A 16,185-nucleotide genomic window follows, 5' to 3' on the forward strand; every position below is an offset into this window, starting at 1 on the left:
GTGCATGGCAGTGTCTGTATAGGGCAAGAATTTACTTCTCCACTTACCACTTTTTGAAGATGGACTTACTCACTTCATATTTGGACTTATTACACATGTATATCTAAGTTAAATAAAAATCGAATAATGGCTGAACAGTTTTTCACTGTCAGTCTGACAACTAGCAACCAAGAAACAACAACACAAATCACGTCACAGCAAGTCGAAAAGATTTCAATAAAATTGGTAACTTAGCTGAAACTCTAGGGATTCAAATAGAATATTTTCTGCATCATGATTAGAGTAATAAATGACATTATTCAACCATGACCACATACATAAAGCTCACATGAGTTCATGATGAGGATTTGAGTGACGTGGGTTGTTGTGAACTCGATACTCGATCAGCCAAGTGAATATTTCCTGAAAACCAATGAAGTCAAACTTGTTGACGAACAAGAGGCACATATATGGATGAACTTTATAGCATGGAATTTGAGCTGGCTTGACAACGATCAAAATGTTCCTGTGAAAGGATTTGGTTGTCCGACATAATCACTTAATGAATGAGTAGTCATTTCAACGAATCAAGAGCGCACATGGATTTTAGTAAATATTATCTCTCATTCTCTTGATTCAGGTGGTTTATTGTAAGTACATTCCATGAGAATTTTGAAACAATGAATTCTCCCACTTATTCATTATTTATCGACATCAAATAAAGCAATATAAACTGTCCAGCAAAAAATACACCGATATAAATTATAGGATTAACAAACCTTCAAAAATTTCCTGTTTTTCTTCGTTTTTTGTCGTACCTGTAACCTTTCTAGACAGTTTAAATCAATCTAAGTTTTTCGTACAAATTACAGTAGAAACTTTCCCTTTCCTTTTCTCCTTTAGTCAGCTGTTTTATGCTTGACTTCTATTTTATTAAACTTTTCCATACCAAGGAAGTATCTATTGTTTTTTTTAATTGTTTATATGCTATTTTGCACGCGATTCGATGTGATGTGATGGAACCCTCTATAATTTCCTGTAATTCATCTACAAGTTCTTCTAAATCAGAGTAATTAGTTTCTTTCTTCCCACATATTTGTTGTGCTACTTACACTCGCCCCTCCAGGTGCTCAATATTGTTTTATTTTATATTTTCCTCTCTTTTTCTTTATCATACTTGATTGGCATACGAAGTCCCACAGAATTCCATTTGTTTTCCATACCCCCACCCCCCTCAATTCTGCAACCCATTTTTCCAGATTTTCCTTCAACAAATTATAATGTTCTGCGTCTTTTGCAAAAGTAGAGTTAAATATTCAGTATGATGGGTACCGTATCTTGTGGATGCCTTTGAATTTCAACACAACTGCTGAACTTAGGAATGCTTTCAATTATATTGGTATTACGTTTTAACTCATATGATAACATCAAATACTAGTAGTCTAACATACTTTGTTGGATAAAAAGAATGGCATCTACGCCAAGTGTGTCTAACACGCCAAATAGCTATCATGTTGAACTGTTCGTGATTATCTTACATTATGCACATCGAATATTGCATTTGCGCCATATGAAAATCAACATTTACCCCTAAATTGGAAAGACCAACATGGTTCATCCACCTATGTGTTATGACGCAAAATGACCCAAAAATCCCACATATAGAATGTGTTCTTCGTGCGTGGTAGGGTAAACGTGTGTAGGAAAAACACACGGTACATTTGTTTTGATATGCCACATTTATTGTAAATTATTTTCTTAACGTGGGACGTGACGTAATGAAACTAACGCTGGAACAGTTGACATTCTAAAGCGTTTGGACACTCGATACCATGTAAAGACAAAATATAACAAGATTTTAAACTAAGAGGGCGCTATTTGAGCGTGCGAGCGAAAAGGCTTATCAGCTCTTCCAACGAGCGGCCAGAATGCCGCCAACTGTTTAAAGCCTGAAATGAAAATGAAACAAATCCAAAATTGTGTAACTATTAACAACTTACTCAGCCCACGGTCGGGCAAAATCAAAATGCATTGTGTCATTGGACAATCATGTGACGTATTGAACTTCGACCTTATTTGCGAAATCACGTGACATAAATAAAAACAGAAACTCGTGATCTTGGCACCGGCGGCCGGCGAGCAGCTCAACAGCGAAGTAAATAGACGTACAGGTATATTCCAAACAGATCAACTATTGGTAAGTTGTGGGATTTTTATTTGTACAGATTCGCACACAGGGGCATGTCGATCTAAGCACGGTTACTTGTTTAGTAACCGTGATCCACAGTGATGGAGGGACTGTGCGTGATCTAAGCACAGGCAATCGATGATTGGCGTACCATCTAAATAATGTTCGTAAGTTCCAATGAAAGTTGAATCCACAGTCCCTCTATCACTGTGTTGAACCCAACAACTTGTGAAGCTATTTAATTTACAATTAATGATATTTTACAAAGGAGTTGTTTTGGTCAGTTTATGCGAGTGTTGTGACCGATTCAGTATATTCAGTATATGTGTTTGCATTGGGTGTACGATTATGCAGATTATGCAATCTCTCAACTTTCGTTTTGTAGCTGGTCAGAAAAGTTGTTTAACTACAAAAGAATGTCTGGGATTGTTGATAACATATTTTGTTAACTTGTAGCTTTACATAAAATAGGGTGTAGCCACATAATTACTACTCAAGTATTTAAAGGGGAACCGCTCAATCCCATGGATTGCACCAAAGAATCATGGGACACTAATGTTTATGTTGTTTACAATGTTAATCTATCTTTTGTTATCCATTGTTATTTTAATCCAGAAAGTAAATTTGTTGTGAAATTAATCTTAACTGGAAGGTGCCCCTTTGACATTTCTGGCATCAATAGCTACGTTTTCACTATCGAACTTGATTCAGACTTCAATCTTGTGACATAACGAAACCTTTTGTGGGAGCGGTCAGAGCTGAGTCGACACATACCCATTGTGTATGGGGGTAAGAGGGGGGAATCCACAAACACTGTATAAATAAGACTAGTTACTGCTTAACCAACATTGTAATTATATGGATAACCTTTCATAGGGTGGCAAATGCCTTCATTGTTCTGAGCATATATATATACTTTTTTTCATTTTATAGAGACACTCAATGGGTTGACAGCTATTTCATTATGGTTACATATGGTGATGTAACACCTGAACTTGACACTCCAGAGCCGAGTCCAATACATGAAAAAACTCCTCTTATTGTGCAAGGCCAGGATGCAGATGATGAAACCGAGAAGATTTTCTTCAAAAGCAAAGCCGCCAGATTTCGAGTTATTTTCTGTATACTAGTGATTGAACTTTGTGAAAGACTGACGTACTACAGTATCTCGGCTAACTTGGTGTTGTTTTGTACCAGCGAGTTGAATTTAACGAGTGCGCAAGCCGTGACTGTTAGTCTGGTTTTTACAGGCACATCGTATTTATTCCCAATCTTTGGCGGATTTGTCGCTGATTCAATTTCTGGGAAGTTCAATGCCATATATGGATCTGCTCTTGCATATTTTATAGGTGAGTTAATACAGCCTTACAGTAAACACAGACTTAATTGTCCTAAACCTGTGTACCATATTTGCTTTGTTAGAAGTGCATGTGCTTAGGTAAATGACAGAGAGAGAGAGAGAGAGGTGTGTCATATTTCAATGATCCTGGACCAGTATACTATCGGTATATGCAACTGTTTATAAGCACTTCTATTGGAGATGTACTTCTAATAGAACAATTATGGTATAGTGACCACCATAAATTCCTGAATTACTTCCCCTTAATATAGAGAGATAGTCCTCATATGGAGATTGATTAACTAATTCAAGAATAATTATGACACTAATTTTTCCAGTTCAATGGCAACAGATATTTAAAAAGGGAATTAAATAAAATTGTGTGTTTGTCATGACTAAATTAAAAATGACAGTAGTTCGGCCACTACATGTTGCGGCCAAAAACTTCATTGTCTGTGTACATTGTGTGCATTTCATAACGTAAAAATTTACGCAACTTTATACATTCGTTCTCTTTGTAAGAGATAGTGTACATTGTGTGCATTTCATAACGTAAAAATTTACGCAACTTTATACATTCGTTCTCTTTGTAAGAGATAGTATATTAAACTCACCCTGTCCTTATCAGTGCTATACATGAAAAGCAGAAATATTCCAATTATCACAGAAAAATTTAATAAGTTATTTCTTCTGACTGTTACAGGTGCTGCCTTATTACCAGTTGTCGCTATAGATTTCATGAACCTCACTGACAGTGCTTATGAACTCACTGTTGTCCAGAAAAGATTCTTTTACTTTATTGCACTGTTGCTGGTTTCCATAGGAACTGGTGGAATCAAATCAAATGTGGGTCCCTTTGGAGCCCAACAAGCTGAGGATTTGGGGCGTGATGCTGTACAAACATTTTTTAATTGGTAAGCATTTTTTTTAATTTGTAGAATTTGTGGGTCTGGCACTAAAAGATTTCTGTTTTAAATGTTTCTTCCAAATAGCCGAGCATTATCATCTATAAGCCGTCACGCTGACATCATTTTTTCCAATCTATATGGAAATGTCATATAACAAATTTTACTCACTAATTGCCTGCGATCTGCTGTGACGACATTGCTCAACGAGTTGTTTCATTAACAGGGGTACATACATTTATATTTTATACCAATAGCAGTGAACAGCATTGTTATTTTGTCTAGGGATGTGAACAACCAGTTACTGTGTATGTGCATAAAACAAGTGCGATGATCTATAGTCATCACTAATTTTACACTTAAAGCGAGGGAGTCATCATCTATGCATGCGTCAGCTGGCCATAGCGTGTCATTGTTTACGAAGAAGTGACTACCTATGAGCCTTTGCGTTCTTAGCTTGTGTTGTTATCATCGCTTGGGACTCAATTTCCACGCGAGCGCAGGTGATGACCCTCTCGCTTTAAATTTCTAAGCATAAAATTTGGTGGATAAATATTTTTGTTGATAATAGAGTGTCGTCTGCAAACTAACTTCAAACATTAAATAATCACGGTGAGTGCACTAATAGAGTAAATACAGTATGTGTTAATAAAACAACATAAATGTTAGCTATAATAGTGCTCATCGATGAAAGATTTTTTTTTTCAGATTTTTGCATATATAAACAAATAATGTCACAGTGTGGCAGTCTGTTAGTTGTACCTCTAGAGATGTGACTGTATAACAGGAAAAAGAAATTCTTTTTTTCAGATATTTACTATATTCTACATGAGAAATGACTACAAAACCAAACTTAGTCGTCAGTTTAAATGACACAGCTGTAACTTATCAATGTTACTGAATCTGCATTCGTATACCAGTCCCAAATGATAGAATTTATTTTTAAAACATGCAAAGTATATTGTATGTAAATTATTATTTAAATCCAATTAACTAATTAACCAATTAACTGTTAAAATATAAAATATGATTCAAGTACCTGTACATGCAGTTACTTTGTGTTAGATTGACTAGGAAAAATCTACCTCTAAAAATACCTGGATATTATGCATTTTTAACATAATAAAATAATTATTTGATTTCAAACAGATATGCCTTATGCTTTGGTTTGATGCTTAGCATATCTGAGACCATACTTTGTATATTTAAATTTAATTTTTGTTCACAAATATCCAGTTCAAGGCAGCAGGAACTAAAAAATATAATGTGTTAGTGGGCGTTTCACAGGCACTTCACTTAGAGTTAGACGTAGTACAAAGGTGTGTATATATAATTAGTATCAAACAATAAATTGACTACAATGCAATAATTTAACTCCATAATTGGCATATGTTGCTGCCTGAATTCCCACCTGGTAAAAGAAGCTGTATGCCATGTTACAATTGTTATTGTATTCCGTATCAACAAGGATATATCAGCAATACAATAAACATATTCAAATTTCTGATCAGCACTCACTTCAGTTAAAATTATGCGTCTTTTAGGTCTTTTGTCAGAATTTTAGCAAATAATGAAAACACAAATTTTTAGCTCTGCTGTCGACTTGCGAAGCTTTTTATATGATTGAGTGATATTCTATCATTTTTGTTGTTGACATCTGTGTCAACTTTTTACTTTTTCAACGTCTTCTTGAAAACTACAAGCCTGATTGCTTTGATACTTGGTGTATATGTATGGATAGACCTCTCTTAGATTTTTTTATTTTGTGATGATATCTTTAATTTTCTAATTTTGGTGAATATTTTTGGTAAAAAGTGATATTTTTGACTTGTTGAAAACAGATTGTTTTGATATTATACATGCAGGTATCCCAGAGAGATCTCTCTCCAATTTGTTCATTTTATGATGCTATCCTGAATTCTCTAATAAAAATGTGCATTGCTAACAGCAGAGCTATCCCAACTGAGAGCGTGCTTGTTGAAAATAAAAAAACAACTAAAAAAAAAAAAACTAGTACACACACATTTTCGAAAACATTTTAATCGTGAAATGATTTATTTTCTGATAACAATTTTGTCATTTGAACAATATTCATTAGAATAAACAAACAAGTTATTTTGAAGTGTTTTAATATTATCTTACGTACATTAATTAATATTTAATTACATACAATGTAGTTGAACAAGAAATGTAGAATAATTATTGAATACATACACCAAGTTTCTAAACGATCATGGTGATCACCCTATAAAGTAGTAAATCATACAGATGGCAGAGACAAGTCTAGAACAAAGCAAATGCTGAAGTACTAGTGTTTTGCAAAGTTACGACTCTCTTTGCAACTGACTGTCAAAATAGATCTCAGAATGCCTGTAATTGTTTTCACCACTTCACACAAGTGACAAAAAATTGATCACATTTGATTAGTAGAAATTTTTAATGTATTAATTACATGTCATAATTATATTAAAAACCTGAGATGTATTTTTAGTACCGGTAACTCAAAGCAAATCTTAAATGTATGCTGGGGCTTTGCCTGATGTATTCTCTAAGTTACTTATAGCATAGTAATTTTTGTTGTCTGTGAACGTATATATAGTTACTTATTTTAAGAGGAGTTGATCAGTATAGTCAGAGTTGTGAACATGAAAACACAGATCTCGACAAACCTCTATATAAATGCGATTTTCAATCAAAAATGGACAGGTTTGTGGATATTTTCGGTAGCCTGTCAAATGGAATGTAACCTGTTTAAAACTGTCTAAAATGACAGGTTGATGGGTGGGTAGCCTCATGTACAGACTAAAAATAAAAATGTTGTCAAACCAGTTTAGGGAATAGACAAATTAGAACTTGAATGTGAGAGGCAGTTGATTCCTCCTCCATGAACTATACTTTGATGAAAAGGGCGTGGCAAAATTTGGAAGGGGGGTTGAGTCACGCTGTCATCGCACCACAATTCATTTTTACTGTGTAAGCTTTTTATTTTGTGAATATGTTAGCTAATTTTCTTCACTGCCTTTACAGGTTTTATTGGTTTATCAATATTGGATCAGCTGTTTCCTTCTCAGTAGTGGCATATGTACAACAAGAAATCAGTTTTGTGTATGGCTACCTCATCCCCACGATATCAATATTGTTTGCTATTATCTTACTTCTAGCTGGAAGAAATAGTTATATAAATAGACCACCTCAAGGTTGGTTTTTTCTTGTGTTTTTTCTGATATTTGGTAAATATTTGACTACTGGTATTCAAAATTTGGCCTATATTTAACTAGTGAAGATTTAGTAAATAATTTGGATTAGTGACCATTCATTGAATATTTGATTAGTCATTTTCTGTTATGTATTTGACTAGTCTATATTTGGTAAATATTTCACCAGTCTATATTTGCTATGTATTTGACTAGTCTATATTTGGTAAATATTATTTTAGTGGAGAAAAAACTTACCATATGAATATATTAATAAACACCATATGCTCACTTCTAGGAAGTGCGTATTCCAGAGTATTCAAGATTGTGGGTCAAAGTACAAAGGGAATTACGGCCAAGTCAGAAACATGTGACGTTGTTAACAGCTGTTTAGACAGAGCAAAGACATCACATGGTGGGAGTTACACAGACGCGCATGTGGAAGAAGTCAAATTATTAGGCAGGATTATTCCTATATTCTTGACAATTATTCCTTACTGGACAATATATTTCCAGGTATTTATATCTATATGCAATGTGAACATTTCATCTTTCTAATTTCCAGGTATTTATAAATATATAGGCACCAGAGTGTCAACATATCGTCTGCCAATTCCTAGGTTCTTATAAAGATAGGCACCGAACTGTCAACTTTTAGTCTGCCAATTCCCAGGTATTTATAAAAATATAGGCACCAAATTGTCAACATTTTGTCTACCAATTTGCAGGCATTTGTAAAGATATAGGCACCAAAGTGTCAACTTTTAGTCTGCCAATTTCCAGGTATTTATAAAGATAAAAGCACCAAAGTGTCATTTCGTCTGACAATTTATCCCCTCACTTTCTCAATATTGGGTATGGTGTTTTATTAAAGTGATAATAGCTGTATTTTGTTGTTTAAATATAACCACCTAAATATGACCAATTCTTACAAAAATAGTATAGCCAAATTGACTTGATCTACACAATGACTATGTCACATAAAATGTCATGTGAAAACTATCAGTCTATTAGTCTCATACTATAGGAAAAGAAATGAAATGTAAAATTGACCGGTCTCTGGTAGCCTAGTGATTGTCGCATCAGACTCATGATCGGTAGCCCCAAGTTTCTAATCCTACCTTAGGCTGAACTTCAAAAGGGTCGCCCCTACCCTGGGTGAGTTTGCCACAGATTCAATGGGAAGGCCAATTCCTTGGCCGAGATTCATTCACTAACAAATGCGACTTTGGGGGAACCTTGGTTAAGGCCCGTAGGTGCTTGTGTTCGACTGAGCCTGGTTGACGCCAGGATAGTGAATTAAATTTGCCATTTGATAGAGAGATGGCCACACAGCCCTGTCATGTAGTCCAAAACATGAATATGACTCCTTTGGCAAAAATGCACTATGTGTCAGCACTAGCACTTGCAATTTGCACATCCAAAAAAATTAATTGTCATCTTTACCATATCCCTGAGGTTTGCTTAACAAAACTTGATTTCAATTGATGGTGCCCTCTGGTGCCCTGGATGCCACACTCTATCCTTTTTTTTCACTTGCAAGTGATTTAATATGCAACCTCCGTATATAGCATATATATTCTATGCTTTCAGTATCCACCTTTAGGCAATTACAAATTGATACTTATGACACAGGAAAAGTTTTAATAAAAATAAAAATCAGAAAAAAAAGATAGATAGTTATTGCTACTTTAAAATAAAATTAGTATTATGTAATACAATTCTGGCAAACCAGTAAGTAATGTCAAATTTAGAATAGTGAGAAATGTATTTATAGAATTTGCGACATAAAATCTGTTTTTTTCAGGTAGTAAACTTCTTTCACAACTACACTTTTGTAAAACATCTGGGATTGTTATATGCAGTGCATTGTCTTCATTCTGCTACGTATATTTTCAATAAATCGATGAATTATTAATAAACATACTTAATGATTATTTTATTTCAGATGCAATCAACTTATTTTCTTCAAGGTGAAGTATTAAGACTGAACGTTGAAGATTTTGTCATACCGATCTCAGCCTTGAATCTTTTCAATATTGTTATAATATTGGTGCTAATCCCAGTGATGGATCGATGTGTATATCCTCTCATTAAGAAATGTGGAGTCAACTTTACACCGCTTAGAAGAATAGGTATGTGTACTCTTACCCTAAGCAGGGTAACAGGGGCAATTTTAAATTGCCCCCTTGTGATACTAAAAATAAAATACTTTATTTTAGCTGGAATTAATTTTCGTGGAAAAGACTTTTTGGGTGTTTTGTATGGAATTTATTTTCACTGATTTTTGGCAAGTTGAATGTAAAATATTGGAAAAAAGGTATATTTTTACTTCCCCTTCAGCGAGGATTGCGAAAATAAAATACTTTTACAGTATAATAGTTTTGAATTTGGTACAACTAATTAATAAAAGTAATGCTGTAAGACTGCAATAAAATTAGGTAAGTAGCACCCTTCCTAATGGAGTTTGTAACTACAATACTACACATACATTCAATATCAAAACTATCTACTGTGTATCTTTTATTATTGCTCCCTTGCTGACAAAATCCTGGAGAGAACACTAATTGCTGAACTGTTTGGGAAATTTATGTTAGTCAAAATTAAAAAAAAAATGTAATTTTTTGCAAATAGAAGATGACTACATTATTGAACCTATAACATTTTTTTGCCATAATTTGGATGCAAGTAGACAAAATTATGCTGCGTTATTTCTGTAATGTTACAGAGGTTTCCTTTGTTGTTCAAAAAGTTCAAAACCTGACATTAACATCATGACTTAGACATATTCTGTGGTATACTTAATATAATGCGCAATGAAATCAACAATCCACTTCAATTGATTTATAATTTATAAATTCCTAATATTTCATTATTATATACTCTGTCTGGTTTGGTTCATTTCTAGGCTTTGGTATGATATTAGCAACAATTTCCATAACTATAGCTGGCATCACAGAGATATATCGTAAAAATGTCATGCAAGGCGGTGGATACTTCCAACAAGAGATTAATGATGTCAGCTATAACTCCTCCAATTTGACCATCTTTGTACAGATTCCGCAGTTTGCATTGGTTGGTGCTAGTGAAGTTTTTACCTCAATTACGGGTGAGTTTCCATGTTCCTCATTTTTCCCAACAACATTCTGTCTGTATCTATGTATTTATCTATATTTTTAGGGATAATTTTGGACTAAATCAGCATAATTTTCTAACGGCTGTAAGTCTTGATCAAAATTTTGGAATATTTAATAAAATATTATCTGGGTTTAAAATTTGTGATGGTGAAAAGGGTTTGGGGTACTCATAATTTGGTCATAATCACATAACAATATTCAGTTGTTTAATTATGTACAATCATGCAGATATATTTCCACGATGACATAAAACAGTATTGTGTTGTATGTTACATTTACTATATTTCTAGTACATATAACACAATTACTTTGAAAACCAACACTTCATCAAAAACTCAGGATAACAAAAAGTACCATGTCATCACTCACAATATAGCATTTTCTTCCTAACAATAATTCGGTGATAATACTTGTTATAACCTCATCTTACAATAAAAGTATTCTGATACCGACAAAATGGGCGCTATTTCCGTCGTCTTTGTCCATCGCTGTTTGTGTCAATGTTTTACTTTTTTGACGACTTCTTGAAAACTACAAGCCTGAATGCTTTGATACTTGGTGTATATGTACCTTGGGTAGGCCTCTCTTAGATTTGTTCATTTTGTGATGATATCTTCAATTCTCTAATTTTGGTGAATATTTTTGTCATTTTTGGTAAAAAGTGATATTTTTGACTTCTTGTTAAAAACCGCAAGTCCGATTGCTTTGATATTACATATATAAGTACTACATGTGGACCTCTCTCTGATTTGTTCATTTTGTGATGATATTTTTAATTCTCTAATTTTGGTGAATATTTTTGTCATTTTTGGTAAAAAATGATATTTGTGACTTTGTGTTAAAAACCACAAGTCCGAATTCTTTGACATTACTTATATAGGTACTACATGTTGAACTCTCTCAGATTTGTTCATTTTGTGATGATATCTTCAATTAATATTTTTGGTAAAAAGTTATATTTTCGACTTCTTGTTAAAAACCGCAAGTCTGATTGTTTTGATATTACATATATAAGTACTACATGTGGACCTCTCTTGGATTTGTTATTTTGTAATGATATCTTTAATTCTCTAATTTTGGTGAATATTTTTGTCATTTTTGGTAAAAAATGATATTTGTGACTTTGTGTTAAAAACCGCAAGTCTGATTGTTTTGATATTACATATATAAGTACTACATGTGGACCTCTCTCGGATTTGTTCATTTTGTGATGATATTTTTAATTCTCTAATTTTGGTGAATATTTTTGTCATTTTTGGTAAAAAATGATATTTGTGACTTTGTGTTAAAAACCACAAGTCCGATTGCTTTGATATTACTTATATAGGTACTACATGTTGAACTCTCTCAGATTTGTTCATTTTGTGATGATATCTTCAATTAATATTTTTGGTAAAAAGTGATATTTTCGACTTCTTGTTAAAAACCGCAAGTCTGATTGTTTTGATATTACATATATAAGTACTACATGTGGACCTTTCTCAGATTTGTTCATTTTCTAATTTTGGTGAGTATTTAGTCATTTTTGGTAAAAAGTGAGATTTTCGACTTCTTGTTAAAAACTGCAAGTCTGATTGCTTTGATATTACATATATAGGTACTACATGTGGACCTCTTTCAGATTTGTCCATTTTGTGATGATATCTTTAATTCTCTAATTTTGGTGATTATTGTTTGTAACTTTTGGTAAAAAGTGATATTTTCGACTTCTTGTTAAAAACCGCAAGTCCAATTGTTTTGATATTACATATATAAGTACTACATGTGGACCTCTCTTGGATTTGTTCATTTTGTGATGATATTTTTAATTCTCTAATTTTGGTGAATATTTTTGTCATTTTTGGTAAAAAATGATATTTGTGACTTTGTGTTAAAAACCACAAGTCCGATTGCTTTGATATTACTTATATAGGTACTACATGTTGAACTCTCTCAGATTTGTTCATTTTGTGATGATATCTTCAATTAATATTTTTGGTAAAAAGTTATAGTTTTTTGTATTCTTGTTGAGAACAGCAAGTCTGATTGCTTTGATACATTGTACTATACATATTGTTCATTTTCTAATGATATTTATTAACATTAAATCCCAGCGTGTGTGACCTAATTTATGCTCCAAGATTTAATTTACACTAACAAACATGATACATTTTAAATATTCAACTGATGTTGTGTGCATTGAAACAAATAAACATGACCATGCATCCAACATGCACCTCTATCTCTTCCACAACCACAGCAGCCTGTATTTTAAAAAAACAAATGTCTTGTTTTCTTTATGTTCATAGGTTTGGAATTCGCTTTCTCTCAATCTCCAGCCTCCATGCAGGGTGTCGTCATGGGGATGTTTTTGTTAACATCTGGTCTTGGTAGCTACCTTGGTTCCCTCTTAGTTGCCATAGTAAACAGTGCTTCAGAAGGTTAGTAAATGTGAAAACCTATTCAGGTATTATTTTTGTGATTTGATTGAAAAAGACTCTTCAAACATTAAAAAGGTGCTATATTAATGCCTTTCATTGTAAGGACTCCGTTATCTGTTAATTTGTCTTCATTATTTGAACCCGCAGACTGTTTTTTTTTAGTGAACAGAAAATGCCAATGGTTAAAATTATTTCCATTTATAGAATAAATGTCATCATAGTTGTGAACTGTTGTAACATTGCTGTCCTGATTAAATGTAATACTGCTGAAATATACTTATCTATTTATTGGTTTAAATTATTGTTAAGTTTTAATTTTAAGTTTTTGTTTTATTCAGATAATCCCTGGATACCAGATGATGTTAATTGTGGATATCTGGAGCGTTTTTTCTTTCTACTCGCTGCAATTCTCTCTGTGGATTTCATGATTTTTGTCATCTTAGCTGTAAAGTACAAATATGTTGATCCCGAAGAACAAATCAAGTTCACTGAAATTTCTGAAGATTGCCAACCAAAACAAGGTGTGGCTGCAAAGACAATAGAATCTACGGCACCGCCGGTTAGAGAACCAGGATTTACAACTGTCACCGATATGAAATCAGAAGACACATCAGTTTAAAATACCAAGAAGCTATTTGATGTCGGTTGTATACGTTGCATGGAACACGTATAAAACTCAACATGATGTGGCAATGAATATTTTAATGGTCCCATTTTATGCCATATTTTTATTTACATTCTTTTTAACCCATCTAACATACTGTGCTGGTACGGTTACTTAATTATTAATATTTAAAAAAGTATAATTATATACTGAATACAGTAAAGTCCATTAATTAACTTTGAGTTCTTTTGCATTAACTTCAGGCTGAGAGTTGAGCAGTTTTTGGAAAGTCTATCGACTATGCTTTGTAGCAACCCAGTATAACCCTGTCAACACAGTACATAGCAGTGCAATTGCAAATTCAGACAAATTCAGTGTTGTTTAGAGACTATGGATCAAATCAGAATTTCTGTGGATCATATTGATCCTAAAATCATGACTGTGCTTAATTGAGGGACTTTATGATAACACAACTTAGTCATAGTCAATCTCCCAGGCAGAGTTCTATTTCTACGAATATATCTCTGCCACAACACGATCTCATGCTTGGTCATTGATTGGTCGATGCGTCACAGTGGCACTACTTTCAAAGACGCCCAACAAAACATTGCCATGCAGATGTTCGATTTTCTAACCCCGATGAAAGTGTACGCATTGTTTGTGGATTCTGGCTGTTTTCAAAGTGAGAGACTCATTTTTTTAATTTCCGTAACACAAACGGTGTGACAGTAGAACGATTTAGCTTGCAATACCCCTAAGTGTATTCGTTTTATTATATTACTTCGCCTGGCAATCGTCAGAACGGTCAGTTTGATGAACCGAGTAACACCTTAGTAACCGTTATTCCGCGAGGAAATTATTTAAAAATTTGTTTAATTCCAGTACGAATAAATCAACACCAGATCCCTCTAATAGCAAAAATACGCAAATGATATGCGTAGTAAAAGTCTTGTGGTGTTTCACCACAAAATGGCATTGTGTGGTGGCAGAGATACTTTCAGTGACCTAGCCGCAAGGAACCCTGGGAAATTTTGCGAAAGTCATCGACCCAAACTTGTCTTCCACAAGATTAAAGCGGTTTACATTATAACGTTCAGTCTATTGCAATAGAAATACATATACCAGTACATCATCTTAAATGTATGTAGATTGCGTTTATTTATCGTCATCATTTTAATTCACTCATCCCACATTATTTAATCTCTTTTCATTTACAGTAGACTAATTAAGTCTGGAATAATTTCAAACCAGAATAACCCATCTACTCGAGACCGAAAAATATTAAGGATTTCCGTGGTCGCAATTATGTAGATTTTGTTGTGCAATACACCCTAATTATTAAAAAATAAATAATTAAAATTTTATTAAAATGCTATTAGATTTTAATGGCAGGTGCCATACTATACTGATCAAATATCACATGGTTATATTTACAAGTACTAATAATTATTTTTTCAAGAATTTTTATGTTTTTTTTATTCAATAGTAATTACAGTCAGTTTTAACACATACAACTTTACAATGTCAAGTTAAAGATTTTCATAGTTCTAGTAAAAATTTCACCCATTTTTAGAGTTAGCCTGTACAGTTAGCGAGCTTGTTTGCTGGCTTACTAAATATTTACTGTTACATATTGTCAGATGTTTGAAACATAATGGCAGCCAGTTTGCAAACCTCAGAATGGTGACAGTATACATATAATTAACTGACATAAAGCATACGTCACCTAACCATACATTTCCATAACATTTTATTTTATTGAGAAAACAACAACAAATAAACAAGGGACTGTATGCAAGTCTATGTTTTTGGTAACATTAAAAGGTCTTTGACAACTAAAGTCAAGCTTGCTTTGGGTTCCCTAGTTGCTAAGTTACTATAAAGTCCATGCTCACTATTAGAAGGGGGAGGGGTGATTTTAGTCATTTGTGAGCCTGTGATTTCTTCTTTCAACACTTAATAGACTTGCTTATAAGTTGTCCTCCAGAGATACTATACAAAAGTATGTACTAATAAATTTTATTTTATCCAATATTGTGAAGATATGTTTTTCATAATTTAAGAATATTTTTTGAACTTATAATGGTAGTTTGGATACCTATACTTGCTACAAAACTGAAGCTTGTACTGTAGCTGCTTAATACTGTAATATGCTTCCTGCCTGAAAGTTAATCAATGTTATCAATCCCTTTTGACTTTAGGTTTCTCTAACCTCACGATATCAACCACCAACATTTACATTTTTAAGGTACATACTGGAAGCCGATAATGTGAGCTTCTAGAAATGTCTACAGTTTTATAATATGAGATCGGTACAGCTGATTCTTTATCTTATTTAACTTTGGTGAAATTATCACTGCTAACATAAATATTATGCCCTCCAACACCTGAATCTCATAAAATTAAGGTGCTTTATTTT

At 33.3% G+C, this 16,185-nt stretch overlaps 1 protein-coding gene across 1 annotated transcript; it reads left to right on the forward strand.

The window, feature by feature from the left end:
• The first annotated feature begins 2,099 nt into the window (after positions 1–2,099).
• Positions 2,100–13,781, forward strand: LOC100374039 (solute carrier family 15 member 4-like). The gene is made up of 9 exons (XM_085505285.1): positions 2,100–2,176; positions 3,101–3,516; positions 4,210–4,420; positions 7,439–7,608; positions 7,904–8,121; positions 9,554–9,740; positions 10,514–10,714; positions 13,031–13,162; positions 13,501–13,781. The coding sequence occupies exons 2-9, from the start codon at positions 3,132–3,134 to the stop codon at positions 13,779–13,781; spliced, it is 1,785 nt and encodes a 594-aa protein (XP_085361411.1). The 5' UTR covers positions 2,100–2,176; positions 3,101–3,131.
• Positions 13,782–16,185: the final 2,404 nt, after the last annotated feature.

Source organism: Saccoglossus kowalevskii, chromosome 11 (assembly GCF_978046115.1).
Source record: "Saccoglossus kowalevskii chromosome 11, keSacKowa6.1, whole genome shotgun sequence".
NCBI lineage: Eukaryota > Metazoa > Hemichordata > Enteropneusta > Harrimaniidae > Saccoglossus > Saccoglossus kowalevskii.

Coding starts and splice junctions, on each gene's coding strand:
- LOC100374039 (XM_085505285.1), top strand. CDS start 3,132: ATGGTTACATATGGTGATGTAACACCTGAACTTGACACTCCAGAGCCG. Junction 3,517..4,209: donor TGCTCTTGCATATTTTATAG/GTGAGTTAATAC, acceptor TGACTGTTACAG/GTGCTGCCTTATTACCAGTT. Junction 9,741..10,513: donor TACACCGCTTAGAAGAATAG/GTATGTGTACTC, acceptor GTTCATTTCTAG/GCTTTGGTATGATATTAGCA.